This window comes from Drosophila virilis, chromosome 2, assembly GCF_030788295.1.
Source record: "Drosophila virilis strain 15010-1051.87 chromosome 2, Dvir_AGI_RSII-ME, whole genome shotgun sequence".
Lineage (NCBI taxonomy): Eukaryota > Metazoa > Arthropoda > Insecta > Diptera > Drosophilidae > Drosophila > Drosophila virilis.
Genome location: NC_091544.1, coordinates 11,791,689 through 11,817,873, shown reverse-complemented (window position 1 = coordinate 11,817,873; position 26,185 = coordinate 11,791,689). Strand labels below are relative to the sequence as shown.

General features: G+C 41.8%; 1 protein-coding gene across 1 annotated transcript; it reads left to right on the top strand.

Moving 5' to 3' along the window:
- Ptx1 (pituitary homeobox homolog Ptx1) lies at positions 1-22,390 on the top strand. Its single transcript, XM_002054068.4, is given in 5 exon segments — positions 1-1,361; positions 4,079-4,877; positions 13,204-13,344; positions 14,506-14,759; positions 20,349-22,390. Coding segments are annotated over 4 exon segments (1,893 nt in total). The 5' UTR covers positions 1-1,361; positions 4,079-4,351; the 3' UTR covers positions 21,321-22,390.
- Positions 22,391-26,185: the final 3,795 nt, after the last annotated feature.

Below are 26,185 nucleotides of genomic sequence, written 5' to 3'. Positions count from 1 at the left end.
TGCCAGTCAGTCGTCGCCGCTGCTCAACGTTCGTTTGTCGTGACTCTGGCAGCTACTCGTCGAGTGCTCGCCGTACTCGCTGCCGTCTGTGTGTCTGTGTGTGTATCTACGTGTGTGTGCTTACCGTTTGTTATAGTCGCTGCAAGTTGCAGGCCAACGGGTGAGCCGCTGTACACCCAACCCTCCCCCCGACCAGCAGCAACAACTGTCGCTGCCGTCACGCACTCGCTGCTGCTGCTGCTGCTGCTACTGCGGCTGCCGTCGCTGCGACATATCCAACAGATACTTTTGCGTGTGCTTTTGAATTCGTTTTCAATTCAGCCACGTCCTGTTACGGGTGCAGACGCGTTGTGTTTCCGTTTTGTGTGTGCTTCCGTCAGCCAATCAAACATTTGAGCTACTTCATATACTTACCCTAATTACGCGCTGGATTAAATTATTAAAACACTAAAGCCGACGCGGATTTAGAATCAACAGCCGAATGTATACCGACTACGACTACGACATCGCAACGGCCTGATTATTTCTATGTGTGTGTGTGTGTGTGCTAAAAAGCACCGCACGTGTGTGCGTTAACACTGTGTGTGTGTGTGTCTGTATCTGTATGTCTGTGTGCTCGTCTGTGAGGCTATAACAGCAACGAGCTGGCATCAAAGTCGCATTAAAAACATATCCATGAGTTACTTAAAATTAATCACTAACATAATCACTGTGATTTTTATTTGAGCCCGAGCTGCCATCTCGCTCGCACGCGTGTGTAACAACAAACACAAACACAACAACAACACCAATTATACAAAAAGCGATGCCAAATTGAGTGCAAACTATAAAAAGCGCTTTAAATATTTTAGCCTTTGATTAGCCATCGAAAGTCATAAAAACAAAAAGCGGCACACAAATCTGTTGCAACGACAACATCAACATCAACAACAATAATATTAATAAAAAGCGCTGAGAAATTCTAGTATCTCATTTATCAATAAATACCCGACAATTTCTCAAAGATTCCAAAGATTTATAGCCGACGCAACCCACGCGACATTTCGTTCACGTTAACGTTCAGCGATAAACGATCTGAGATTTAGAGAATTTTCTCTTGATTTTCGCGTCAGCCAACAAATGAATTTCAAATGAAAGCAATTTGATTTATTGCAAAGTGCACAACATTTGCCCCACATTCAAGTGATAACCACCAAAATAACGAACAAACTAAAGACCAGAGTTCAAACCGCTACCAAAACCAAAACCGAAACCAAAACCTCACCTCTGGGGATCATACTTGGAGCACGGCAGCATTTCTAGCAGTCAAATTGACGGCGCTAGCAAGTGGATTAATTTGAATTTCTTTTCATAAATTAGAGGTGAGTTATTATAGATTAACTGATAAACCAAATATTTCTATAATAAATAGAATTACTAGATATTTTAAAAGACTGTGAAAACTAGACTGGGATGAAAACAAAGAGATGAAGCATGGGCATTTCTTAAAGAAAAATTTCACATAGAGAGTGTAGAAAGATGACTATTTTAAAGTTATAATTAAAGCATATAAAAAAATAATATTGTTAGTAAAAGGTATACTTTATATATACAGGAATGTAATGATTGGATTGTTCAATAATGTGTTCCAAGAAAATAAACGGGATGATTACAATCATAATTCATGACAGTTTACAAACAAACTTTTGAACGTAATTAACTGTGCATATAGAGTTGGATCAGGCCCTGCCTGCTTAGAGAAATAACAACGCCAAAAGCTCCCGAAAATCTTAAAGCTAGCAATAAAAACTTGTTGAACTAGGGCTCAGATGGGTTTTAAATTTTTGCTGCACTCTCACGCCAAACATAAATCAACGTCTATATCAACGACTCATAATCATCCGACAGTGCAATCATAAACTGTCTCGCATTCGTGGAGCATTTTGTAAGGGGGCCTGGGTCTGGGTCTGGGCGGAGCAGACCCCAAAATAAAACCACAGACGTTAACTGCCATTGACGTCACTTAAACAATTAGATGCGAATTTGTGTTCTGCGCTTTTTTTCGGATGGAAAAAACCGAAATACACAAGCAAAGATATCCAAAGAGGGAGCCAAATGTTGTTGAAATTAAATTTAAATAAATTTATAAAATTAAATAGAAATGCCAACACGTTGGAGAACCTTGGCAAAACATAGAAATCTTGGCACCTACGGCCATAACTATTTGCCAGCTCTGCCAGCGACCGATAACGCCCCCTTTTGTAGGGGGTAGGCTGGGCTGTTGCCGCATGGCAGCAACAATTTGGGGAGAATAACAGCAAAAGCTGCGGCCATAAAGTGGCATAAAATAATTTCTGGCATTCTTTGTCTTAGAAAATCATTATGTAAATAAATTCTCACTTCTGAAATAAAATGACTAGACAAAAAAAAAAAAAAAACAAAATAAATAAATAAAAAACAAACAGAAATGTTCCACGAAAGATAAAAAAAAATAAAAAATAAAATTTATATGCATTGCGGCATATAAATATGCCACAAATGATGCCACACAAATTGACAGGAGTATTTCAATGCAACAATAATAAATGCAAAACTTTTCATCATAAAGAAAAACACAATAAAAAAAATGCAAAAATTGCGTGTGGTCATAAATAAACAAAACGTTGGCATATGCTATATAAATCTGTTTAATGTGAAATTATGTTTATTATTGTTATTAAAACAACCACAAGGCAATTTAATATTACAGCCGCACTAATCCACTGGGGATCAAGTGCAGATCAAGCGGCATTATCAGGTATAAATTTTCAATTTGAGGCGCAATCGAAAGTAAAAGTGACAAATCACACTGAACTTTAATAATTTTGTTTAAAACTAAAGCTAACCATAATTTAAAACAGGCGCCGCACGACAGCAAACAAATGTTTTCATGATTACATTAGAGTTATTTTCTTCGTTTCTGGATTTATGACTGGAAAGTTGAGAGGTTTTGTAAACTGTTATTTCTTATATAGATATATACATTTTTTTTTGTGCTTTATAATTTATTAAATTTTTTACAACTATTAGTTGGTTTTCTTTTTGCTTTTGGGTGAATGCTTTTATTTTTGTTATGATTGAGATTAGATAAGAATTTATTGCAACGCGCGCTTTGTTTGGCTTTGTTGATAGCGCGAAATGCGAACAGCCCGAACAGAACTGAGCGAATAGCGAATCGAGTTTACCTGGGGCAATGCCACCATCTATTTCTGAGTATTTCCAGCTACAATAGGGCAACAGCTAATTGATTTACGATCATTTGTGCCTATTTTTGGGCTACTGTCACTAGTTTTCTTAGTTTAGTGTTTTTATTTTTCAAGAATTTATAAAGCGACCGCTCGGAGTTTATTGCCCAGCAGCAATCACACCCTGCTCCCCTTCATGCCCTCCCCTCCCATCCGTCTGCTGGTTGCCAAATTCAACACGGCCTCTCTGCGGCTGCAGCAATAATAAAAATAAAAAAAAAAATTCACAGAAATGTAAATATTGTTACATTGATAAGCAGCAGCTTGTTATCTTTGCAAGCTCCATGCCGCTCACCCGCTCTCACTCGCTCCGTCGGACTGATAAGCACGTTGTAGGTGTAGGAATCTCTGTGTCTGGCTCTGCCATGTCGTGGCCTGCGTTGTCAACTTAAGTCGCAAACGTCTAGCAACGCGCGGCACCCGCCACCGCGGCAACCACACAACGATTTACGATTGCCCCAACGCCACAGCACCTAGGCCTGGCCGTGGACAGGCCGCTTACAAGTTGCCCAGCATCGGCATCTCCGCCCTCAGATTGGTGTTTGTGATGTGGTATTAACCCCTTGACGTCTTTGGTGTTAAGTTGCCGTTGCCTGGTGTTTGGGTTAAGCTCACTGTTTGCCTCGATGTGATAAAAAACGAAAATAAAAAAAAATGCTGCGTTTGCTTTGCCAGGTAGCAGCAGCCGCAGCCCCAGTGATATAGATACTATATTAAGATAGGGCTAGAGCGAAAGTAATTGTGATAATGAACACAAGGAATACCCGTTTATTGTCAACTAACATAGCTTGTATTCAACTCTTTTGTGATTGCAGCATCGCAGCGCGCTTCGCAGCCGCCGCGAGCTCAGATACAGCCGCAACTTGGATCTGCTTTCGCCACAGTTGGAAGATACCGGCCTCAAGACGACGACATTCTTGCAACACTTTAAGGACGTCGTCACGACGAAGTTCAACGGCAGGGATCACCATTTGCCGCCGCTGCATCCCGCGCATCCGGCGCACCAGCAGTCCGCGCTGCATCACCACCATCAGCCGCACCAGGCTGTCGCCCAGAGCTTTTCCACCATTTTTCCAACGTATCTAGGCATGGACCGCGCCGCCGCCGGCGGCTGTGGTGCTGCTGGTGGCGGCCTTGGCGTCGTCACCAGCTCGGCCACTGCCCTCGGTCCGGGCGGCATTGCTGGCGGCGGCGGTGGCGGTAGCGTTGTCAGCGGTGCGCTCAACGGCCTGGAGGCCATGTCTGCCGAATCGACTGGGCTCTGCCTGCAGGACTTGGTTAGCGCGGGCACCGCCAACGGTGCGGGCTCGGCGGGATCGGCGGAGAGCGCAACCACCACAAGCACGGCGCTAAGCAGTGGCAGCTCCACCGTAAATGGCGGCGGCAGCAGCGCCTCCGGTGCGGATCATTTGCACAGCCATCACAGTCTACACGACTCCAGCTCCTCGGTCAGCATCTCACCCGCCATCTCGAGCCTGATGCCCATCAGCAGCCTCAGTCACTTGCATCACACGGCCGCCGGTCAGGATCTGGTCGGCAGCTATCCGCAGCATCCGCATCATGCCGTTGTGCCGCCGCACACACCGAAGCACGAGCCGCTCGAGAAACTCAGAAGTAAGTACCGAATAGAGACGATATTCAACATTTTGATAAAGTTTATGGGGCCAGCTGGGCCGCGGCCTGGCTGCCAACTCAATTTCTTGGCCAATTTGTTCTTCAATTTATTCGTCTGAGCAACTAACAAATTTACGTGTAATTAATGCGGCCATAATTCACACAGCTTCGCAGTTATGCGGTGCGTATACGTGATATTTTCTGTGCCACTCAATGTGTGTGTGTGTGTGTGTGAGTGTGCGTGAGTGTGTATGTTGCATCTTCAACAAGTGTCGACGTTCACATACGCGTATTCATTGCGCATTTTTGCAACTGTCAGCCACAGCTGTCGGCATTTCAATATTCATTCGTTATGGCAATCATTCACGCTCTCAATACTTGTACTTCATCATTCATGCGATGCTCGTAAATTTCTAAACAATGTGCAAAAATTCCGGCTGGCCACTTGTCGGTCGCCCCTCACTCTCTATTTCGTACTCTACCACGCCCTCGGCCTAACTTCATTCTGTGACAACATCCACGCCTCATGCATATTCATAATCATTGTGTAATCATTAGCGCATAATCTTCATAAAAGCGTATCAACAACAACAAAAAATACAAATACAAGAACAAAAAAATAGAATGGGAAGAAGAAGAAGAAGCAGCACTAAACAAATTTCACTTTTGCTGCGCATGTCACGGCTAATTGAGCACCCTTCTGGCGTAGTGCCGAAGGCAACACTGTTCCCATTTTCCACTTTCCACTTCCCATTCCCATTTCCCACACCCATTCCCAACTCAGCTCGCCAGCGCTCTGATGCTGCGTGGTTCAGTTCGAGGGTCGTTCGATGGCTGAAATTTGATATGTGCTTTGTAGTCAAGTGTTTGTTTTCCGTTTAGGCTAATTGTTATGGGAATTTGGATGCGGCAAGATATTCAATATGTTGCTTAGGTGTACGCTTCAGATGATCACTCAATTGATTTCGGACTCTAGGTTGAAGTAGTCCTAGGTGCAGTTGAATTTATCTTGCCATAAATGGTAGATCAAATTTTGAATGGTGTGCAGATCTAGCTCTCCTCTTGTATATGAAAATATTTTCACAATATTTTCAGTACTACGAGCAATTATTAACTTATAAATCGAATTGATTTATTACAATATTGAAAATATGTTTTTAGCCAAAAATTGGTTTCGAGCTTTAGCAAACGAACATTTAAGCAGGGAATTTGTTTTGGCTTGATCCGTACTACCTATAATTTTTTTTGGGCTTGCATAAACATAACTTAATTATGCGTTTTTCCTTAAAGGTTAACTTTTAAAGCACATAAAAGCTGAACTCTCCTGAAAAGTTAACAACTTTTGTTAATTATTCGTTAAATTTTCGTAATCCCCATAGCAATTATATTAAAGATTTCTTGACATTCTAAACAGCTTTGCAAGCTCATCAAAGCTTCGCAAGAGATTAAGATTAGGCTAATTTCAGAAGCTCCATTTATGATACTCAGATTTCATACCCTCAGTCCAAAACTTCTTGCATTCGGAATGATCCCTTTAAATGCTAATGCTTAAGCGTCGCATAAGTATTTGTCTGGTTTAGCTAAGAGATTTGTTAGCTGTCTGCCTTGAACCTATGCCCTAAGCACCTGCTCTGCCGGGTTAACAGCCTTTCAAACTTTGCACTCTGCAGAAGAGGGCGATGGTGCGGGGGCCAGGGGTGGTTTGGTATGGTTGCCGCAGGTGTCTGGCCATTTATTTGCGTGGCAAAACAATTTAACACAAAAATTGTGCGCACTTAAAATATGCACGAGTGCAGTTATCCTTTGACATGAACACCAGGACACACACTCGACACACACACAGAAGGCAGACAGTTGAAGTTGTGCAGGTGCGGACCACAGGCAACGCGCATGTTGCCAACAGATTTCACTCTAGCTGTTGTTTGTTGCCAATTGTTGGTGTTGTTGTCGTTATTGTTTACGCTCTTGTTTAAATAATGGTTGCACAACGTGCCCGCAGCTTGGACTGCTGCACATTGCAATTGGATTTTCAATTATTGGCCAATTTAATGGCTGCCCCTCTTAGCACGACCACAAAATCAAACCACCTACACACAGCCATTCGTTTGTGTTATGAAAAATGCCAGTTTTATTTGTGCGAGTATTTATTTTTGTGTGTGGAAATGCTTTTTTATTATTGCAGTTTTTTATGAGCCGCACACACCTCTGAATTCGTTTAGTTGCTTGTTTTTATATATATACACATTTTTTTTAAACATTATTTTATGGCTTCTGTGCGTGTTTTTATTTGAAATTTGGCGCTCAAAGGATTACAAGTTCACGTACACTAATTTCCCATCATTCGCCGGACAGCATCAGTTTTATACTCTTTTATTATGATGCGCGATGCAGCGTGTAAAACAATAAAAACAATAAAAAGTTAATGCTTTTTAATACCCCGGACTACAACTCTTTAATGTCGCTGCTCAACGACTGGCAGCTGGCCATGTTTGTCTAGCGGGCTGAATTATGTTGTCAGCAGCTGCCAGCGCAACTGCTCAGGAGCTTTCTACCATATCAACTATATCCGATTGTGCTCGTTTCTGTGTGTGGACAATCTGAATTTATGCCATTATCCTGCGACCTTGCGACGCATCTCTTTCACTGTTAACAGCAATTAGGCATCTTATCTGACCATAGCCCGTCTGGGTATTTGTGTATCTATTTGGTTGTGCATGCACAAAAAGATCTTCATTTGTATTTGCCCAGAGCAAAGCCAAAGACTAACAAAAACCTCGAAAGTACACAACAAACCAAATCAGAGCAGTTTACATTTTGGTTGCAGTGCAAATAATACAATATCGTACAACAACAAATTTGGTTTTTTATTATTATTATTATTATACGAGTCCTTTGCGTGTTTGCCAAGTTGTTACAGATACAGATACAGATACTCGCATAGATATGGTAGAACTATTTGCCTACGACAATGTTTGCCGTTTGTGGCCCTTGATAAAATATTAAATTGCCGGCTGTATCTAAGTGTAGCACCAGCTACATTTGTATCTGTATCTGTATCTGCTGAGAGTGCGAGAATTTTCTGCTCGACTTTTCTGATGAAATCTTGTTATCTATTGTGCCCGCTGTTCATATATACATACATTAATGCACGCACTTACATCTGTGTAGCAATTTACATGGGTCTGCTCTCTGTTTTTGTTGTTGTTATTATTGTTTACTAGTTGTTTATTTGGCCAGTGCCTGGCATAAAGTGTTAATGGCACGTGCAGCTCGAGAGTCGGTATTGTGCCTATCAACATTACAAACACGCAAAGAAAGCTGTCCCAACACATTATACACTTCAGCTTGTAGGCTTTTTGTATAATAAAAGTACTTTTAGGAAAATTGGCTCGAAGAGAAGACTGTAAGATACTTAGAAGACAAGCAGCCTATAAGATACATCTATAAATATAGATTTACCACAGTCAAACTAACAGATATCAGCTAGAGTAGAAGAATTTGGGATATACCCTAAAATGTTTATTGCAAACAGAAAAGTTAAAAGCAGAGCCAGCTTCAAGACTTCCTTTATAAATCGCCTAAAAATGAAGCGTAGCTGGGACTCGACAGAGCGCATATGCGACACGGCGCAGCTACAGATACAGATACATTCGCCCAAGGATGTGCGGCCTGTAGCTACTTTAAATTCAACGTATGGCGGCTGTGGCGTGTCTCAAAATTTCTTTATGAATATAAATACATTTTATCGATTTTCTTCTCGGTTTTTTTAATGTTTTTTTTTTTGGATTTCCGCCAGCCATTTTGTAATTTGTATCTTTAAGGCTGTTGCTGGCACTTTAAGCAATTTTCATCATTGTCAGTGCATTTTCTAGGGTAAATCTCTGGAAAATTGCGCACATATGTCAGAGCTGGCAACTCAATTGCCAAGGCAGCCAGCCGGCAAAAACAAAGATCGCATTGCAATTGCCAAGCAAACACCCCATAAATTGTGGGCGAACGGACCGGACCAATGATAATCACCCATTGGTGACGCCCACTTCTAGTTTTTGCCAACTCGCTGAAGTGCTGCAACTTGTAAGGACAAGGCAAAAACTGCCCATATATCAATCCCGTGTCCTGGCGCACAGACGGAGACATGTGGCTCGGTTTATCTTTATGTCTCTGCCTCTTTTTCTCGCCCACTCGCCCACTCTCTCTCTCTCTCTTTTTGGCTCTGATGGCACTGATTTCGTTTATATAAATTATAATGTCATTATGGCAAGCAAGCAACTCCCCCTCGTATCTGGTCGCATCTCCAGCGCCAGCCGCAACTCGACCACGACCGCAATTACGTCGCAGCGCGTTGGAAAACTTCACTGCAAAAGTTTGGGTTACGATTACGAGATTTTCTCTGGTACTCCACAGCCGCCTCTTTCTCATTATCCGTATCGTGCAATTTCGTAAAAATGTCGCATTAGAGATTATCTGAGGCAACAAACTTGCACGGGCTGTGTCCAAGCGTTGCCGGCTTCCAGCTGCCGCCACTGGCAAATGGGCAAACGGAAGAACGGACGAGCGGACGAATGGCCAGAGTTGGGCAAATGACCCAACGGCATCAACTGGAGCCAAAATTTGAGCTGACAGTCGAGAAAATTACGGAAAAGGGCATTGCAGTGGAAAACTACAACGGCAACTAGAAGCCAACAGAGAAACGACAGTTGTTGTTTTTCTTGTTGTTGTTGGGGTCTGCATGTCTTATCCTTATCTACAGGACGTCGGCTAATGAGCTCCGGCTGGCTGACTCGTTGGCTAGCTGGTCTGTCTGGCCGGGATTCGTTCTGCTCGGAGGGTTGTTCGTACTTTGGGGCCATGTCAATGTTATTGCAGTGATTTTTATTTCTATATATGTGTGAGTGCTTGTGTGTGTGTGTGTGGCACAGCCAAGCTCATTATATGGCCATAACGTATGTCCTGCCACAGCACACGTACATCCATTGTCATTGTCTGGCTTGCACAATAGCAACTATAAAGGATTAACTTTGTAGATTGTTGTGATACACCCAATGGCATATAAAAATTAAGTTTTTCTTCTCGTTGCTCGCCCCTTGAAACTTAATTTTTACAGCCTTTCTGGCTAATTTCTGGCCAGCTCGACAAAGGGAGCGCAAAGACAATGTCAACATATGGCCAAAAAAAAAATAAAATAACCTGTCGCATATTAACACTTTCTGTTTGGCCCGAGCAAATGTGCCATGAAATTGGAAATATTTATGTATGTATGTGTGTATATGCAACATATTTATGTGGCAGGCAACCGCAGCATTTAACCCCTTTATATGTCCCCTTCCACGCAAACGGGTGGTTTAGTTTTTGGAGAAGAATAAAAGCAACTAACTTGTCAAAATAGCAGCAGACAGGAGGAAAAAAGGGGGAAAAGGTTCTGGCCAAAGGATGCCAATTCCAATTCCTGCTTATGGCTGTATCTGTGTGTGATATATGTGTGTGCGTGTGTGTGTGTTTGTTTGCTTGTCTGCGCATCCCAATTCAACTGTCACATTAATCGTTTGTTTTTGGTCACAAAATGCTACAAGTAAACGTTGCTTATGCCTCGCATTTTTCCTCCTATTTTCATTTCTTTTTCTTTCCTTTCTTTTTTGTTGGGTTGTGCTTCGTGTCAAAGGACGCGCACTCGGGGCGTACGTTTTGTCCAGCTTCCCATATAGCAATTTCCACAGGCTCGTTGCGATTGTTTGTTTGTTTTGGTCTTGGTCTGTCTCTGGGTTTGGGTTTTGGTCTGTGTGTGTATCTTTTGTATCCTGCGCCGAGGTTTGACAGTGCACGGGCAGGATAATTTATAGCTGCTGCTCCTGGCCACGACTGCCTTGCCGTGTCGTGTGTCAAAGTTTTTGTGGAAAACTGTGTGTGTGACTGTGTGGAAAATGTTTATGAATGAATGCGACAAATGGCCAACTGCCTCTCCCTGTTTGTGTGTGTGTGCAGGATATAAAAATCAAAATCATTGCTTGCGCAAACATTTATTTCTCATTTTTCTGCACGATCATATTTGCAGCTTGATTAATAGTTGCGCCCTTCGAAGGGTGTGCGTTTGTTGACTTTCGTTGTGAGTTTTGGCTCAGGCACAATTTGCCCATTTGTTTGCTTAAACGCCTCTGCAAAATGGCTGACAAGAATGTGGCTAAAAATTGACGCTGACACTTGTTGTCACAGCGCACTCCTGACATGGCTGGCCAAAATGTTCGGGCTACGCCCACGGGACACTTGGCCAGCTATTCGTATTGACACTTGCCACTCACACAGGCCGAACCTTGAAAAGCAATGTAAAACTGTGGCAACAACTGTGCCAACAAAATGTCAACGCCAACTGACAGGCGACAACAATTCGAATTTGAGTCGAAAAACGAATTCAAATTAGTCGGAAAATTAGGAAAATTTGTACGAAATATTTAAACAAATAAAAATCGCTGCGGTACGTGCTTTTCTCTGCGTTTTTTAGAGCGCGTCGTTAAGAAAATATTTTTACATTTCTCCACTTGACACGGCTATATGCGTATGGGAAGGGGAGAGTGGGCAACAGCTCTAGCGGATAGCACAGATGACGCTGGCGACCCATTTAACGACACATGCTCAGGTTGAGATCCGGGCACAACAGCAACGGCTATCAAGAATCATTTCGGTATTTAAGGGACGGTCGAATCATTAAAAAACTTGCTTTATGAATGACGTCTGCACATGCTATACCCATTGAGTAATCAAGAAATATATAGCTTAGCATCAAGTATACCAAAAATACAAAAAGAAACAGTTCATACAGAATGTATAATATACTATATTTAGCTGTCTATGAACTTGGAACCGAAGACTGCAGACTCCAGTCTAACTGGACAATTTAATGATATTCCAGTTAAAGATGTTCAGCCAAAAAATTAAAGAGATATTGATATGCCAGCTGAAGCTAAAAATAAATACAAATAGACATATATAGTACATATATCTTTCATTCTGAATTATTTAATGTTGAAATGTAATATATATTCCTTCGGGTTAATAATGAAGCAGGTTTCGGTTTCGAGATACACACTAGGCTGCCAAAGATTGTTTTTAGCCCAAGACAAACTAACTTTAAATTAGTTCTAAGCTATATATACTTTAAGGCATAGATATTTATATGCAAATCTGCAATTCATGAGAATGCTGAAAACAATTTCATTTCTTGTAGTTTTGTCTAAATTCCCACCCTTAAAATATTCCCATGTGCGACTTTAACTAAATAGCAGCCGCTAAATTGCATTCATTGCATATTTGCAGAATAATATAAGATAATGTGTCTGTCACTTAATGCACACAGGGGAATTTGAGTGGAGCCCCAGCTATGATTTGCTAAAAATATCAATTAAGATATTTAACTATAGCTTCAAATATAAAACATTTAATGGACATATTTGTTCACTATAAAGCGCAAGTGAGACCGTTGTAAACGGCATAAATTAAAGAAAATACCTAGTAATTAATAGGCCTAAGGGCACTTGCTGGAGTGAGTAAGCGAGAGAGAGAGAGAGAGAGAGAGGGAGAGATCTCATCCAAGTATCCCTCAAATTTCACACCAGCATCGAGCTAATTGTTTCACAAAAATGTCGCAGCGGGTGTTTGCAGCCAGCCTGGCAGGCACTTTAAAAACCACATAAAACTGACAACATGTGAAAATGCCATAAATTATGCAACGAGCAGCCCGAGGAAGTCCATAAGATTTAGGAGCAATGGCCAGGAAGTCGAGACCTATGCCATATGGGCGCACACCTCAAGGTTCGCAGGCCCCAAACCGAATATCAATTGTCGGGCCATAAATCTGCATTGGGGAACATGTCAAAGGCTGACTAATTAATATGAAATTCAGCGTGACTAACTGGGATAATTACAGCAATAATTGCAGGGTAGCCAAACGCATGGCTCATTTGAGTTCGATTTATGGCTGGGTTGGGGTTATAAGTATAAATTTATCCTGACTATCTTCGCTCACTCTCAGATAAAGCCTCATGGCGTAAAGTTTTCATAATGCTTCCTCCAGCGAACAATTAACGAACAAAGTCTTGGCTCTCAGCTCAGAAGCCCGGGCACTCGTATCCTTAATCGAGCTAACCAAAAGCCCATTTAAGACTGGTCCAGTGGCGTCCAAAGGCCATAAATCCTTTTATGATGCGCCTTTTTATGGGCGTTTAAGGAGCCGCATCTTGTGCGAAACACTACCTCCTTTAATATCCTTTAAAACATTATGTTAAAACATTAATTTTTTTGTATATTTCTGTGCCCTTTGCTGGTTTATTCTTTTCAGTTTGGGCCGAAACCGGTGATTTTCGTGATAGTCATAGCTCCATGACCGCCGTAGCAAATAGTTTGGATAGCACACATTTAAATAACTTTCAAACTTCATCGTCATCCACCTTAACGAATCGAAGTCGGGATCGCAAAGATGGTAAGTAAACGGCAACTGAATTAAGCAAATTCTTATCAGAGTTTAGGTGTTAAGCGGCCTTAAGGTTTATCTAATTCTCTTTAATCTAATCTAAGATATGGTATATAAGTAAGAGTTATTCATATCTGAAGTGTAGTTGAGTTCCTATTAAAAGTTAAAAACTCTTTAGCTATTTTGACGAAACTTGGGATTTTTAATTAATAATTAACTCTTCATGGAAAGATTCATTTTCTCAGTTTTCAAATGAAACTTATTTTTTTTATAATTTAATACAACATTCGTTTTTACACTAGCTTTAACAATAAACATGTCATTTTCCGAAACATGAATAATAGTTATTTTGAATCGTTGCGCCTAATCGCATGATGTGCTTCGGAATAAGCGTCGAACCGTGGACTCACCGAGTGGCTCGTTATTGATTCTATACGTGCGAGTGTATTAGATAAGAAACATAATTTATAATAATTTTCTAAAGCATGGCCAATGTGGTGGCGCATAGTTTTTAGGGTAAGGGGAGGCAGGTGGAAGGGTGGAGTTGCCTCTTGGCCTTTGTCGGCGAAAATTTACTCACTCGCGTCCGTTTAGTTTTCGATTAGAATGCTTTGATTTGCGACTCTATGACGACGTTGTCGAGCCACCGAAACTGATATTTCATATGACCAGTCATTTAGTTTATTTGATTAAGTTTCGGTGCTCGGCAACGACAACAACGACAACAACAGAGAGAGCACGCCGCCATGATCGATGACATGATCGGAACACACATTAACCGGGTTGTAAATCTGGTAGCAGCCAAAAACTAGGCTAGCCCCGCCGGCGGCACACGTTTGAAGTGTGTTAACGAGTGGGGCAAGGGAGTGGGTGTGGGGAAGTGGAATTGCTAGCTGGGCGTGTGGTTGGGCCTGATTGGGGCTTGGCGTCATTTGAAGGTTGCATGGCAATTAGTAACGGCAGCGGGGCGCAACTGATTAGGGCGTGAACTGCTGCTGAAGTAGCCTCCTATAGACACTATGCACTCCTGCAAATGCAAGACAGATAAAATCTTAGACAGTCCTCATAAAGCAGAGCAAATACATTTTAATGAGCTAGATTATAAATTTACAAGCATATTATAATTGTTTTGAATGCATACTCAGTTTAATGGCACTTTTTCGCTTGCAGGCAATCGCAGCGTCAATGAGACCACAATTAAAACGGAGAACATATCAAATTCGGGGCATGATGAGCCGATGACCACCAGCGCCGATGAGCCAAAGAATGATAAAAAGAACAAGCGCCAGCGGCGGCAGCGCACCCATTTCACCTCCCAGCAGCTGCAGGAGCTGGAGCATACGTTCAGTCGCAATCGCTATCCGGATATGTCGACGCGCGAGGAAATCGCGATGTGGACCAATCTAACCGAGGCCAGAGTTCGGGTGAGCAGTTCAATTCATATCAAATGAAATTCACAGTCAAAGCCGCAAATTGTAAATAACAGCAGCGGCAGCCACAACAAAAGTGTGTGCGTGTGTGTGTGTGTGTGTGCGTGTGTTGTGCAATTATGCGGCAATTACTGCGGCGGCTGCGGAAGCCTTGTCCACTGGGCCAAAATGACCGCAATGCAACCGCAGCACGTAGCTGCCACCAATACAAATGCAAACAGCAGCACATACACAATGCAAGCGCCAACTCGTAAATATGCTGCCTGCCCCCCCAAGCCCTGCCCCAAATTGCCGTTTGAATTCGCGCGGCTTAAGCGCTCACTGGCCAAAAACCGTCGCCATTTTGCGCTGTGCTGCGCAAATTTATGTTGCAGGCCGAGTGGCTCGCTTTTGGGTGGTGCCACGATGTTGCTGGGCTTTAGGCTTAGCCAATGCAGCGGCAGCGGGTGCAAAGTTGCCATAAATTGCCGCCTCGATTGCGGCCAAAAGTTTGGCGCAGTTTGCAGCCGCTTTTTATGGCCCTAACCGTGTGTGTAAACTGGGCCGAGAACGCAAAGCTTATCAAAATATGCCCCCGGGCAGCTGTTTGAACATGCGACGCCAATGGAGCCCAGCTATTGACAGCCTCAAGCAGTTATGGGCCGTGTTGTCATTGTGTGTAAAAGAAACAAAAAAAAAAAAACAACCAACAACACGCACGCACAACAGTTGTAATTGTTTGTAAACGATAGTTGGTAAACAATTGAAGAAGTTGTATGCACATAAGTGGCGCCAAGCGGCAAATATGCGTGGCAAATATAAACTCGACCGGTACGATAACTATAATATCTATATAGATATCCATTTGTTGGGCCAGTCAGTCAGTCAGTCCGACAGTCAGTCTGTCAGACAAGACAGCGACACGGCAGATACACTCTAGATATGATTGTGGGGACAGCGCCTCGACTTGCCCCGATTGATCGATGATGATGATGATGTTGCTGATGATCATCAGCAATGGCGACATAACGTAGAACGTTAATTGTGCGTCTCATATAAATGCAATTACAATAAACAAACATCTGGCAGTTGCAACATTTTTGTCGAATCATTCCTGACAAATTGCTGGCACCAAAAAGAATATTTCATGGTTTTTCTATGCAAATTTCTCATTTATGTCGCGCATATGCTCAGAATTTCTCTTCATATAACACTTGACTTGACGGGCCACTATAAAGAAATTAGCTGCGGCCCAGAAACAAGTGTCGACCAAGGGATGGGCTTCTGCCGGCAGGCTGGCAGGAGAAAAGTCGGGAAATTATGTCAATCTAAACATGTGTTGCGCTCAATGCATAAAATATTGATACAGTTTGTTTTATGGTCCATTATATGATGACAAAAGGTTTGCCACTGCCGTCTGCGGCAGGGGCCGGGGGTTTGACTTTGGGCTGCAACCCTCCTGCACCCCCCACCCTGAAACCCCACGATAAAATGCAAAACAATGCGAGGCAATTTGTCAGCAGCTTTGGACGAGTCTTTGTGCGGCAGCAAACGAGGGTTGTTTAATGAATTAGAAACCGCATGAGAATTAATGATCATGATCGTGCTGTCTCCGCACAGCGCGCGGCTCTAGGGGTTGGGGGGAGGGGTTTGGTAAAAGGCAACATAACATTTGACTGCAATAATAGCGTAGGCAATAAAATTTATCAAATATACAAAAGGATTACAGCGCGCTCGCACACATACACACATATAAATCTGGGTGGGCTTTAAATTGTCAAAAACAAAAAAAAAAAAAAGGTGGAAAAGAGCAGCCCGTCTGGGCAAACAAAGCAGTGGCAGTTGCAGTAGCTGGGCAGGAAATGTAGCCGCTACTTGGACATCCCTGATAGCTACTAATCTGAGGATTTACATGCGCCGGCAATTATGGCAATATGTTCTTTTCTGACTGTCGAGTTCTTTATATACTTTTTTAAAACATTACTGAAACAAAAAATCATTTCATTCAATTAACAGTCGAACATACTCGTAAAAACATTTGTTGCCTCGGCTTTGAAATGCAAGCGTCCAACAGGGGCAGAGTATAAAAGTTACAATTGAAATCGGAGCACGTTATATGCTCGAACAACTCCGTTTTACTCCTTTTATGGTCAGCTGTTGGCAATGGCCTGGAAAAAAACAAACACTTGTCTGTCTATAGAAAAGCCATTCTATTGGCGGCATAAAAAAGAATGGCGCCACAATATGGCCCATTTAGAGTCTTCAGTACCCATGTACTCATAGTTGTCCAAAAAAACCGAATTCGGACTGTAGCCAGAGTTAAATTTTTATTTTATTTAAATATGGCTAAAAGATGCCTCAAAAGTACTTATTAGGGATAAGCCTTACAAACACATTAACTCTTATAAGCGGGAAGCGAATGGTGTCAACAGTTAGCCCAGCTTTAATCTTGTGTACTTAAATGATTTTATGAACTTCATAAAAAAAATAACACTAAAGCCAAAATTCGGCAAGAGCCGCAAACAAAGCAGCATGGTAATTAAAGCTTTAAGTGCAATTCAATTAATTAGAGGAAGAAGCGAATAGTCGAGCTTTAAGCTTAAAGCTTGTATTTAGTCGTTGAGCTTTAAGGGCAATTGCATGGCCTATATAAGGAAATCCTTATTAGAAGGCGGCTAAACTAGTACATAATTTATTTATGGTTTCAAATGGCCGATGTCAATAAAAGCTTTAAGAATAATTCAATAAATTAGAACACGAAGCGAATAGGCAAAAAAAACTTAATCAAAAGCTGTTAGTTGCTATTACTAGCTTTTATTTAAACTCTTAAGAGCTGCAGTAACAAAACTATGTTTTTTATCTTTTCCAGTCTAGAAACTGTTTATACTTATCTCACGAGGGGTTTGCTGCTTAAAAGCGAGCAATCAACTGTGTTGCGCCTTTCGAGTCTCGTAATGCTTATCAATATTGTTTGCAATCAAAATTTTCACTTCAAATTCAATTTCATGCTATCCAAGCGCAGTCCCGGAAGTGAGAAAAGGGGCCCCTAGCGTCAACGGCAAAGGCAACGGCAGCAACAACAAGAATTAAGCAAATAAAAAACGTATTTAGCTGCAATTTGTGGTCATCAATCAAAATGGCAGCTCTTCACTCAAAAGAAAGACCCGTAGTTAAAAAAAAAGGCGACCTCAGCCCCGTAACTTTTGCCACATGGTCACATTGGCACCACTCATACATATACCATACAAAAAATGCTGCGTTTTTTTTAACAACTTTACCTGATGAAGCGCTGCAGCACCAGCATAGAACATAGGAGAGCCTGCAGTGGAGCGGTAGGAGGTGTCGTTGCCGCTTTCATCAAAACCAATTAGGATTTTCTGCTTGAGTCAGCGGGTGCTGGCTGAAGTGTCTGCCCGTTGAGTGGAAAATTGCGCTGCCTTTTCTCATACACACACTTTTAGTTTTTTGTTGTTTGTATACCCTGTAGCCATTAAAAATGGATAAAAAATTGTGCAAATTTATGTCACAGCAAGCAGCTCCAATACCTTATATATATTCTTGATCAGAATCTTAAGCCGATCTAGCCAGCTCCGTTCGAACTGACAAGCTACAAAAGCCAGAAACTGGGAATTTCTAATATAACATATATACTCGTATATCATACGTGGCAAAAAGTTTTGATTTTATTTTCCCTACATTTTCATAATATTGATAAACAAAAATAGCATTATTCTATAACTATCAGACTTAGATACAACAAACTTAGCATTTAGGTTCATGTGTTGTTTTCCATTGGATTATTGTTAAGTTTCACACATATTTTGGATGGCATATTTACACTCAGCTAAATGCAGAGCTTCAGGGTATCTGCTAGTCGTGCACTGTCGACTAAAACAGTCTTGCTACATTTTCTTTTTTTATGCTGGTTTTGCGCTCTCCCTCTCTCTCTCTCTCTCTCTGTCTGCAGTCACATCAATTTGCCATCATGCAAACGGTGCTATTTTTTTTTGTCCATTTTGGCCCAAACTTCAACAACTTGCTAAATGATACGTGAAAATGACAGTTGACGAGATCGATGACGTTAGTTTTGCCAGTAGAAGCTCATCATGATGATGTTGCTGCTGTTGCTGCTGTTGCTGCTGTTGATGCTACTGATGATGATGATAATGATGATGTGGTTGTTGATGATGCTTCTGCGCTCCGACTGAGCAATGTACCTTGACAAATTGACACATTGCTGTGGGGATATTGAAATTGGCCCGACTGTGATTTATGTCCTGGCCGGAACGGGCTGCTGCAACTTGAAACAGTTTTAGTTTGTGGCGTTTCTCACGCTGCCAAACTTTTAGTTACAGCTCAATCAGGCCGCTGTGTCTCATGCGTTTTCAATTAACTAGCGCAACTAATTCGATTAAAAGCAATTGCCGAGCAAATAAATGCGCATTAAATTGCCGCGTGGCAAACCTTTTTTTTCCTGTTGCCCACAAAACAAACAAACGCTGCATGTTGCATGTTGCACGTTGCGGCCGTTTAGGCCCAGTTATATATTTTTTCTTTGCATACGAGCCACGCGTGTTCACATTTAGTTACGGGCCCGAAACGTTGCGTAGCCGTCAGGCAGGCCATAAATTTACAACCCCAAAGCCAGGCTGCGTTGATTTAAGTACAAATGTGGCAAGGCGGCAACAAGCGGCATGAAATGCGCAAATTGTAGCTGGTTTAATTACCTGAACAATTGCAATTTCCAATTGCACATGGGCTGGTGGGAAATTAACGAAACTGCAATTTAAAGCGCCATTTGGAGAGTCTTTAAATAAGCAAATAGTTAAAGAGAAATAAATAAGAAAAAAAATAGCCTCATCAGAATTGCTGGCAGCGTCTGCACGGCCTTTGTCATTTACTGTATCTGTGTCCGTAACCGTATCTGTATCTCGTATATGTATCTGTATCTGAGTAGCTGAGTATCTGTGTGCGCTGCGCAAACTTCAGCAATAAATTACAAAGTTGCCATTTTGTTTTTTATCTACTCGCTTTTCGCTTTTCTTTCTTTTATTTTTGCGCTTTGTGTACTTTTTGTTTGCAAAATAATTTTGATTTATTTTTTGTGGCCCTCGCTCCCCTCCTGCCCTCTCTCGCTCAACTCGAACGCTGTGTACTGCTTGTGTTTCGGGGGTGGCCCGTCGAGTTTATTTATATAAAGCTCTCCATTAAAAAGAAAGGCAACACCAACACCAACACCAGCAACAACAACAACAACAATAGCAATAACAACCAGTATGGCAGCAGTATTTATGTATATTTGTATTTATAATTACTGCACATGCGTATTACGCAGCGCCCTTTGTGCCACTGCTGTCTGGGGGGTAGCTACTTTTGTGGGGGCTGCATTTGGGGGAGTTTTTCATACACACACACACGCACACACACACACCCGGGCGGATACATAAATTTTCAAGTTGGCGGCAATCTAATAAATTATGCGGCACGGCGACGCAATAAAAGAAAATGGCTGCCATTGCCACAAAGCATTTTGAAACTTTAACTAACTTGCCACAAACTGCTGGCACTTTTCTCATCTCAACCATTTTTGTTACGCTCTTGCAGGTGTGGTTCAAGAACCGGCGGGCCAAGTGGCGCAAACGCGAGCGTAATGCCATGAATGCTGCTGTGGCCGCGGCGGACTTTAAGTCCGGCTTTGGTACGCAGTTCATGCAGCCCTTTGCAGATGATTCGCTGTATTCATCATATCCGTATAACAACTGGACCAAGGTGCCATCGCCGCTGGGCACAAAGCCGTTCCCCTGGCCGGTCAATCCGCTCGGCTCGATGGTGACCAGCAATCATCACCAGAACTCAGTCAACTGCTTCAATACGGGCGCCAGCGGTGTTGCGGTCAGCATGAACAATTCGATGCTGCCGGGCTCAATGGGCTCCACGCTGACCAATACGAATGTGGGCGTGGGCGTTGGCGCTGCACCCTGTCCGTATACAACACCTGCGAATCCGTATATGTATCGTGCCGCCGCCGAGCCCTGCATGAGCAGCAGCATGTCCTCGAGCATTGCCACGTTGCGGCTGAAGGCGAAGCAGCATGCCACAGGCTTCAGCAGCCCCTATTCGGCGCCATCACCAGTCTCGCGCTCCAATTCAGCCGGTCTGTCCGCCTGCCAGTATGGCGTGACCGATGTTGTCTGAGAAAACGCACTCGGTGCTCTGCTCAATCAGCATCAGCACCACTTGCAGCACTTCTCCGGCCAGCACAATGGCAATGCCATGCAGCAGCATTTGACCGGCAACGGCAGTCATAGCCACAGTCATAACAACAACAACAACATGTTGCACGGTCACCATCACAACAACAACAACAGCCTGCTGCTGGATCACACCGATTTGGGCTTGGGCGGCGGAAGTGGAGGCGGCACTGACGACGGCGGCACAGTGACCCACAACGATGATAACAACAAATCGCCGTTAGGCGCCAACGGGTTAATGTCAGCTGCCGCAGCTGCTGCTGCCGGTGGCACCTCCAGCGGCAATGACAACGGCGACGATGTCGACGAGGACGTCATCGATTAAACGATTGCCAAGTATATACATAAAACAAAAAACATAAATATATAAATAAAATATTTAAATCAACGTACTTATAACATAAATAATTCACGATTTGTTATTTGTAAAACTGCGTAAAATAGCGGGCAAAAAATACCAAAAACAAAAAAAAATGTAGCATTAAGCATATTTAATTAAATTTTAGATGGAAAATAACGCAAAAAAACAACAGCACATGAAATACAACTTTTTTGAAGAACAATAATTACATTTATAAAACAAAAAAAAAACGTAAAAATAAAACAACAACAAAAACAATTCTGAACGGCCGAGCTTGTGTGCAGTTTTAATTAGTTGGTATTAAGCGGCAGTCGGAAAGGCAGAAAAATTAATTACAAATTGATAAATGTGTTTTTCATATGTTTTGCATTTCTGCATTGAGATTAAATGCCAATTATGTTCGTTAAAAAACGAAAAAGCGAAAACCAACGTTTAATGTAGAATGTTAAGTGTTTTGTACATATTAAGCAAATATTTAGCTATAGGCAGCAAGCTGTATTTATAAGATTAGTTCGCTCTTAACTAAAGAACTAACTAGCTATATTGACTAAATAGCAAAAGAGTTAAAGTTATCTGCAAAAACTTTAGCAACAAAAACAAATAAGTCTTTGCCCACTGTGCGTCAGCTAAAAACCAATTAAAATAAATAAAACTTTGCCCAAACTAAAACAAAAAAATACAAAAAAAAAAAAAACAAAAACAAAAACAACTTTGTTTGGCAGCACATATACCAAATATATATATATATAAATATAATGGAAACGTATCAAGATCAAGTCAAAAATGTATTGTAAACTAAATATATCAAAAGCCGTAGCAGTTTTTAAGGAGTTGTCTAGTCGTATAAACAACCAGAGAGAAATCAACAAAAATAGATGAACAAAACGAAGGAAACTACTAAAACAAAAAACCCAATATAAATATATACATAAATATATTTAATAATTGTACACATAAAATTACTAGTTATAGAAATTAAATCAAACCAAAAAAAAAACCAAAAAAATCAAAAAGAACAATAAAAATAATGGAAGAAACAAGACGAGCTAACACTTTTATTTGCCCAGCAAATACGACTTATAAATAATTCATAATCTATTTCCGCAGCTAACAAATGAGTTTTCGGAAATACAAAATTAAAAAAATCAAATTATAATTTATGCGCCGGAGCTGGTGGGTAAAAACTGTAATAGACGATCTGTACTTGGGCATCCGGGACCACGAAGACTGGCCTTGCGGTTGGCAAAGTGTTTCATTTAGCAGGAAGGTGATGCACGGAATATACCATCCATCAATTTATTCATTACAATGAAATTATGTCGAATTTATATGCACCCCACCCGACCGCCGACCGGCAAATGACAAACGCAAGCCCCCCTCCAACCCTCCCACAACGACCGAGGCGAGCAGTTGGCCGGGGTGGGACAAAATCACCGCACAATAAAAATAATAATAAAAGGACATGCCGTGGCTGCTGTCGTTCTTCCACTTCTCCTTCTTCTCGTTCCTGTTCTTGCTGTTGTTGTTGTTGTAGCCGCTGCCCTATGCAAAATGCCCAAATGGCATTGTCAGCCAAGGGGGGTGGCCAGGGCCAAGGGCGGGCCTGCGCTTGAGGGTGGGCATCAAATTTGAATTTCATATGCTGGCTGCCGCTTCACTTGCCGCTGATTGAAGGCAGGCTAATAAAGTGGCTGGCGGACAGGGAATCTGTAGCGGAGACGCGGCTGAAGAAAGTAACCGTCCGACCCCCGCTGCGTTAAGCGTCGTTCAATGCAGATGAAGGGCAGACGTCCGGGTGCCCAGGAGCTGGGAGCAACCATTTGATTTATTTTATTTGCCATTCTGCCCGCTGTTAATGTTTTAATAAGATTGATTTTATTGCGACCGCTGCTCGCATCTATGCGTGGGTGTCGCTGCGCCAAAGTCAAAGGGTTAATAAGTTGCCTGCCTGCTGTTTAAGAACTTTATTAGTGCCCCGACCCCGACCCTGACCCCCGACCCCCAACCCCCAGCACAGTCTCCCCTTTGGCCATGCAGCATGGGCAATTGCAATTGCCATGCACGAAATTAGCAATTAAATTGCTTGAATAAACAGCCAAACGGCGCTCGGGAAGAGCAGCTCGATGAGGATGAACAGCTGGTGAAATGCTTGGGGTGTTTGCAATTCCAGCTCAGCTCTAAACTAAACTCTGCGAAAGTTAGAGCAACTATTTGCTTGGAGCTTGCAAGTGAAGCCTGAGCACATTGTTATCAGAAGCGACGCACTCGGCAACATGAATGACTGACATTATTCTTTAGCAATGCGTAATTAACTTTTTGGCGTAATTAATGCCAAGTCTAATTATTGTTAATCACGCTCAGCCTAGCACAAGCAGCCATGTATATGAGCTGCAATTAAAATCACCAACATGCCTCAACTCAAATACATTCATACATATTTACAGTGTATAATATTTGTGTGCGCGCGCCTTACATATATCAACAGAGTACAATGACACTAGCTGAAAGTGGCGTACATGGATTAAATTAAACTTGTGCCATCTTTTTAGGTGCCCCATCTAAAATCCAATTTAAGTCGAATGTTTTTACAGAAAATTAAGTAAAGGCAAGTAAAACATAAAAAACAGAGCCAAATCTAGAAAATTTATAGATAACAAATTCAAATAAGGAACATTTCAAAGGGGATAATCATTCTAATAACCAAGGCCTTTATAATGTAGAGTAAAAGAGTTATGAACGTATTGTCAGACCATGTATATATTGTCTGTATCCATTACGATTCGCATAAAACTCTGCAATGCATTTTAAGCTAGACGTGTGTAATTCACAGCCTTAGTCGAGATTCTATATTGAAAGAAAATTGATTAACAAATATTTATAATATATATGAAAATTTAATACCAAATTTATCTTTTAGCAACAACTAGATCTCATTTTCAGTTTGTCGTCGGAAATGAGTGCTAAAGAACAAAATAAAATATTTATTTAATATTTGTTTATTTATATTTACTTATTTCTTAAGTTCAAATATGGTATTAATCTTTTAACAAAAAACATTTTCCTCACTCAGTTTTCCCGATATTATGAGCTAAACAACAAGTTAAGCCCTTAGCTTTCCAATATACTGTAAGCTTTCATGTGCTTTTGAAGCTTTTGATTAATTATGGTGATTTAAGCCAGTGTCATTGGGTCTTAGCAAAATAAATATGCATGTGTATGTATGTAAGCATATGTTTGAAAGCTGCGCCATCTTGAAAATATTCTTAAGACAACACACGCACAATAGACAAAAGCAACGTTTCGCTGTCAACCATTATTTGCCTGCCAACCTACCAATTCCGGTTTCCCCCCTCCCCCCTCTCTCGCTCACACACTCAGCTCAGTGAGCAATCAGACAAGCAGGCAGATGGAGCTGTTTTAGCTTCAGGCTCGACTTGGCTTGGTTGGCATCATTCTCCATCATTTGGCTTGTCAGTGTGCGGCAGCTTCATCATTATTATTCCTGCTGTCTGTTGTTGTTGTTCTTGTTGCTGGTACTGTTGTTGTTGCATGTTGTACATAGAAACTCGTCATCGTCATCATGATAAGAAACATGGCTATTGTTGTTGTATTTTCCCTTTGGTACTTGTCTTTCTTAACTCATTGCGTTAGCAATAAATCTTTTGGCACTGCTATCTTGGGACGCACAGTTTTCTGGCTTGGCTGCCTCTAGGCCTGGTTGAATGTATGGCACCTGCTTAGCCGGGTCATTAGAAAGTTGGCGTCTAATGAGTGCCCATCAGCAGGTCGACCCATCTGAAATTTCAATTTGCAACACTTTTTACGAGCCAATGCAGCAATGGCAGGGCCAGCTTTACGACTCATTAAATGTAAATGAAATATGAGCCAAAAGCCAAAATAATTCGCAACTTATAAACATGGCGCCCAAAGTAAGCAAACCAAACGAATTCGAAATGCTGCCAGAAACAAGATATTATGAGCTGGGACCGGTTCGGGCCTGGTCTCCAAGCACATGTATATAGAGTAAGTTGGCCTTTTATGGCACAAAAAGGCCGCACATAAAACACGACACCATTTTGCTGTGTTTATTGTGCTTGTTATTGTTGCTGTTGCTGTTGCCTATTCCGACGGCGCTTTATTCATTTCAAATTTACTTTTGGCCATTTTATGTTGGCAAATTTTGACCTAAAAATCATAAAAATTGTAATCAAAATGCAGCAGCGCACACAATTTATGACCAGAGCAAGCAGCAAGGCAGCAATGTGAGCGAGACAGAGTGTGTGGAACAAACAAAAGAGGAAATGAGGGCTGAGAGGTGAGTTCTAATAACATCTAAGCGAGAGTCCGGCAGCAGCAGAGGCAGCTCGAAGCTCGAGGCTCAGCGCTTATGGCTTTTTAATGGTGCCGTGTGTCGGTTTTGTGGCAAATAAAATGGCGCACATTAAAAGCATGTTACGAGGAGGAGTCGGCCGCCCGAGCAGGAGCCACAGCTCCGGTAATAGGAGCTGGCAATTGCATTGGCTGGCTGGCTGTGGGGCCACTTGGCATGCTATATTGAGGTCATGCATGGCAGCGCTGGGTAAATAAAAAATACATAAAAATATTTTACGAGACGTGGCAAATGCTAAGGCAGGACTAAGTCAAGGAAATGCAATATAAATGGCTGGCTAAATAAAATTGACAATATTGTCATGTGCGACGACGATTTGAGCTAAACAATAACAACAACAAAAACTCAAGGCACAAAATGAGTAAATTTTAATTTACTTAAAAGGCATAAATAAAAATCATTTGTGTATGGCATTGCCATGTTTCGATGCCACACTCAT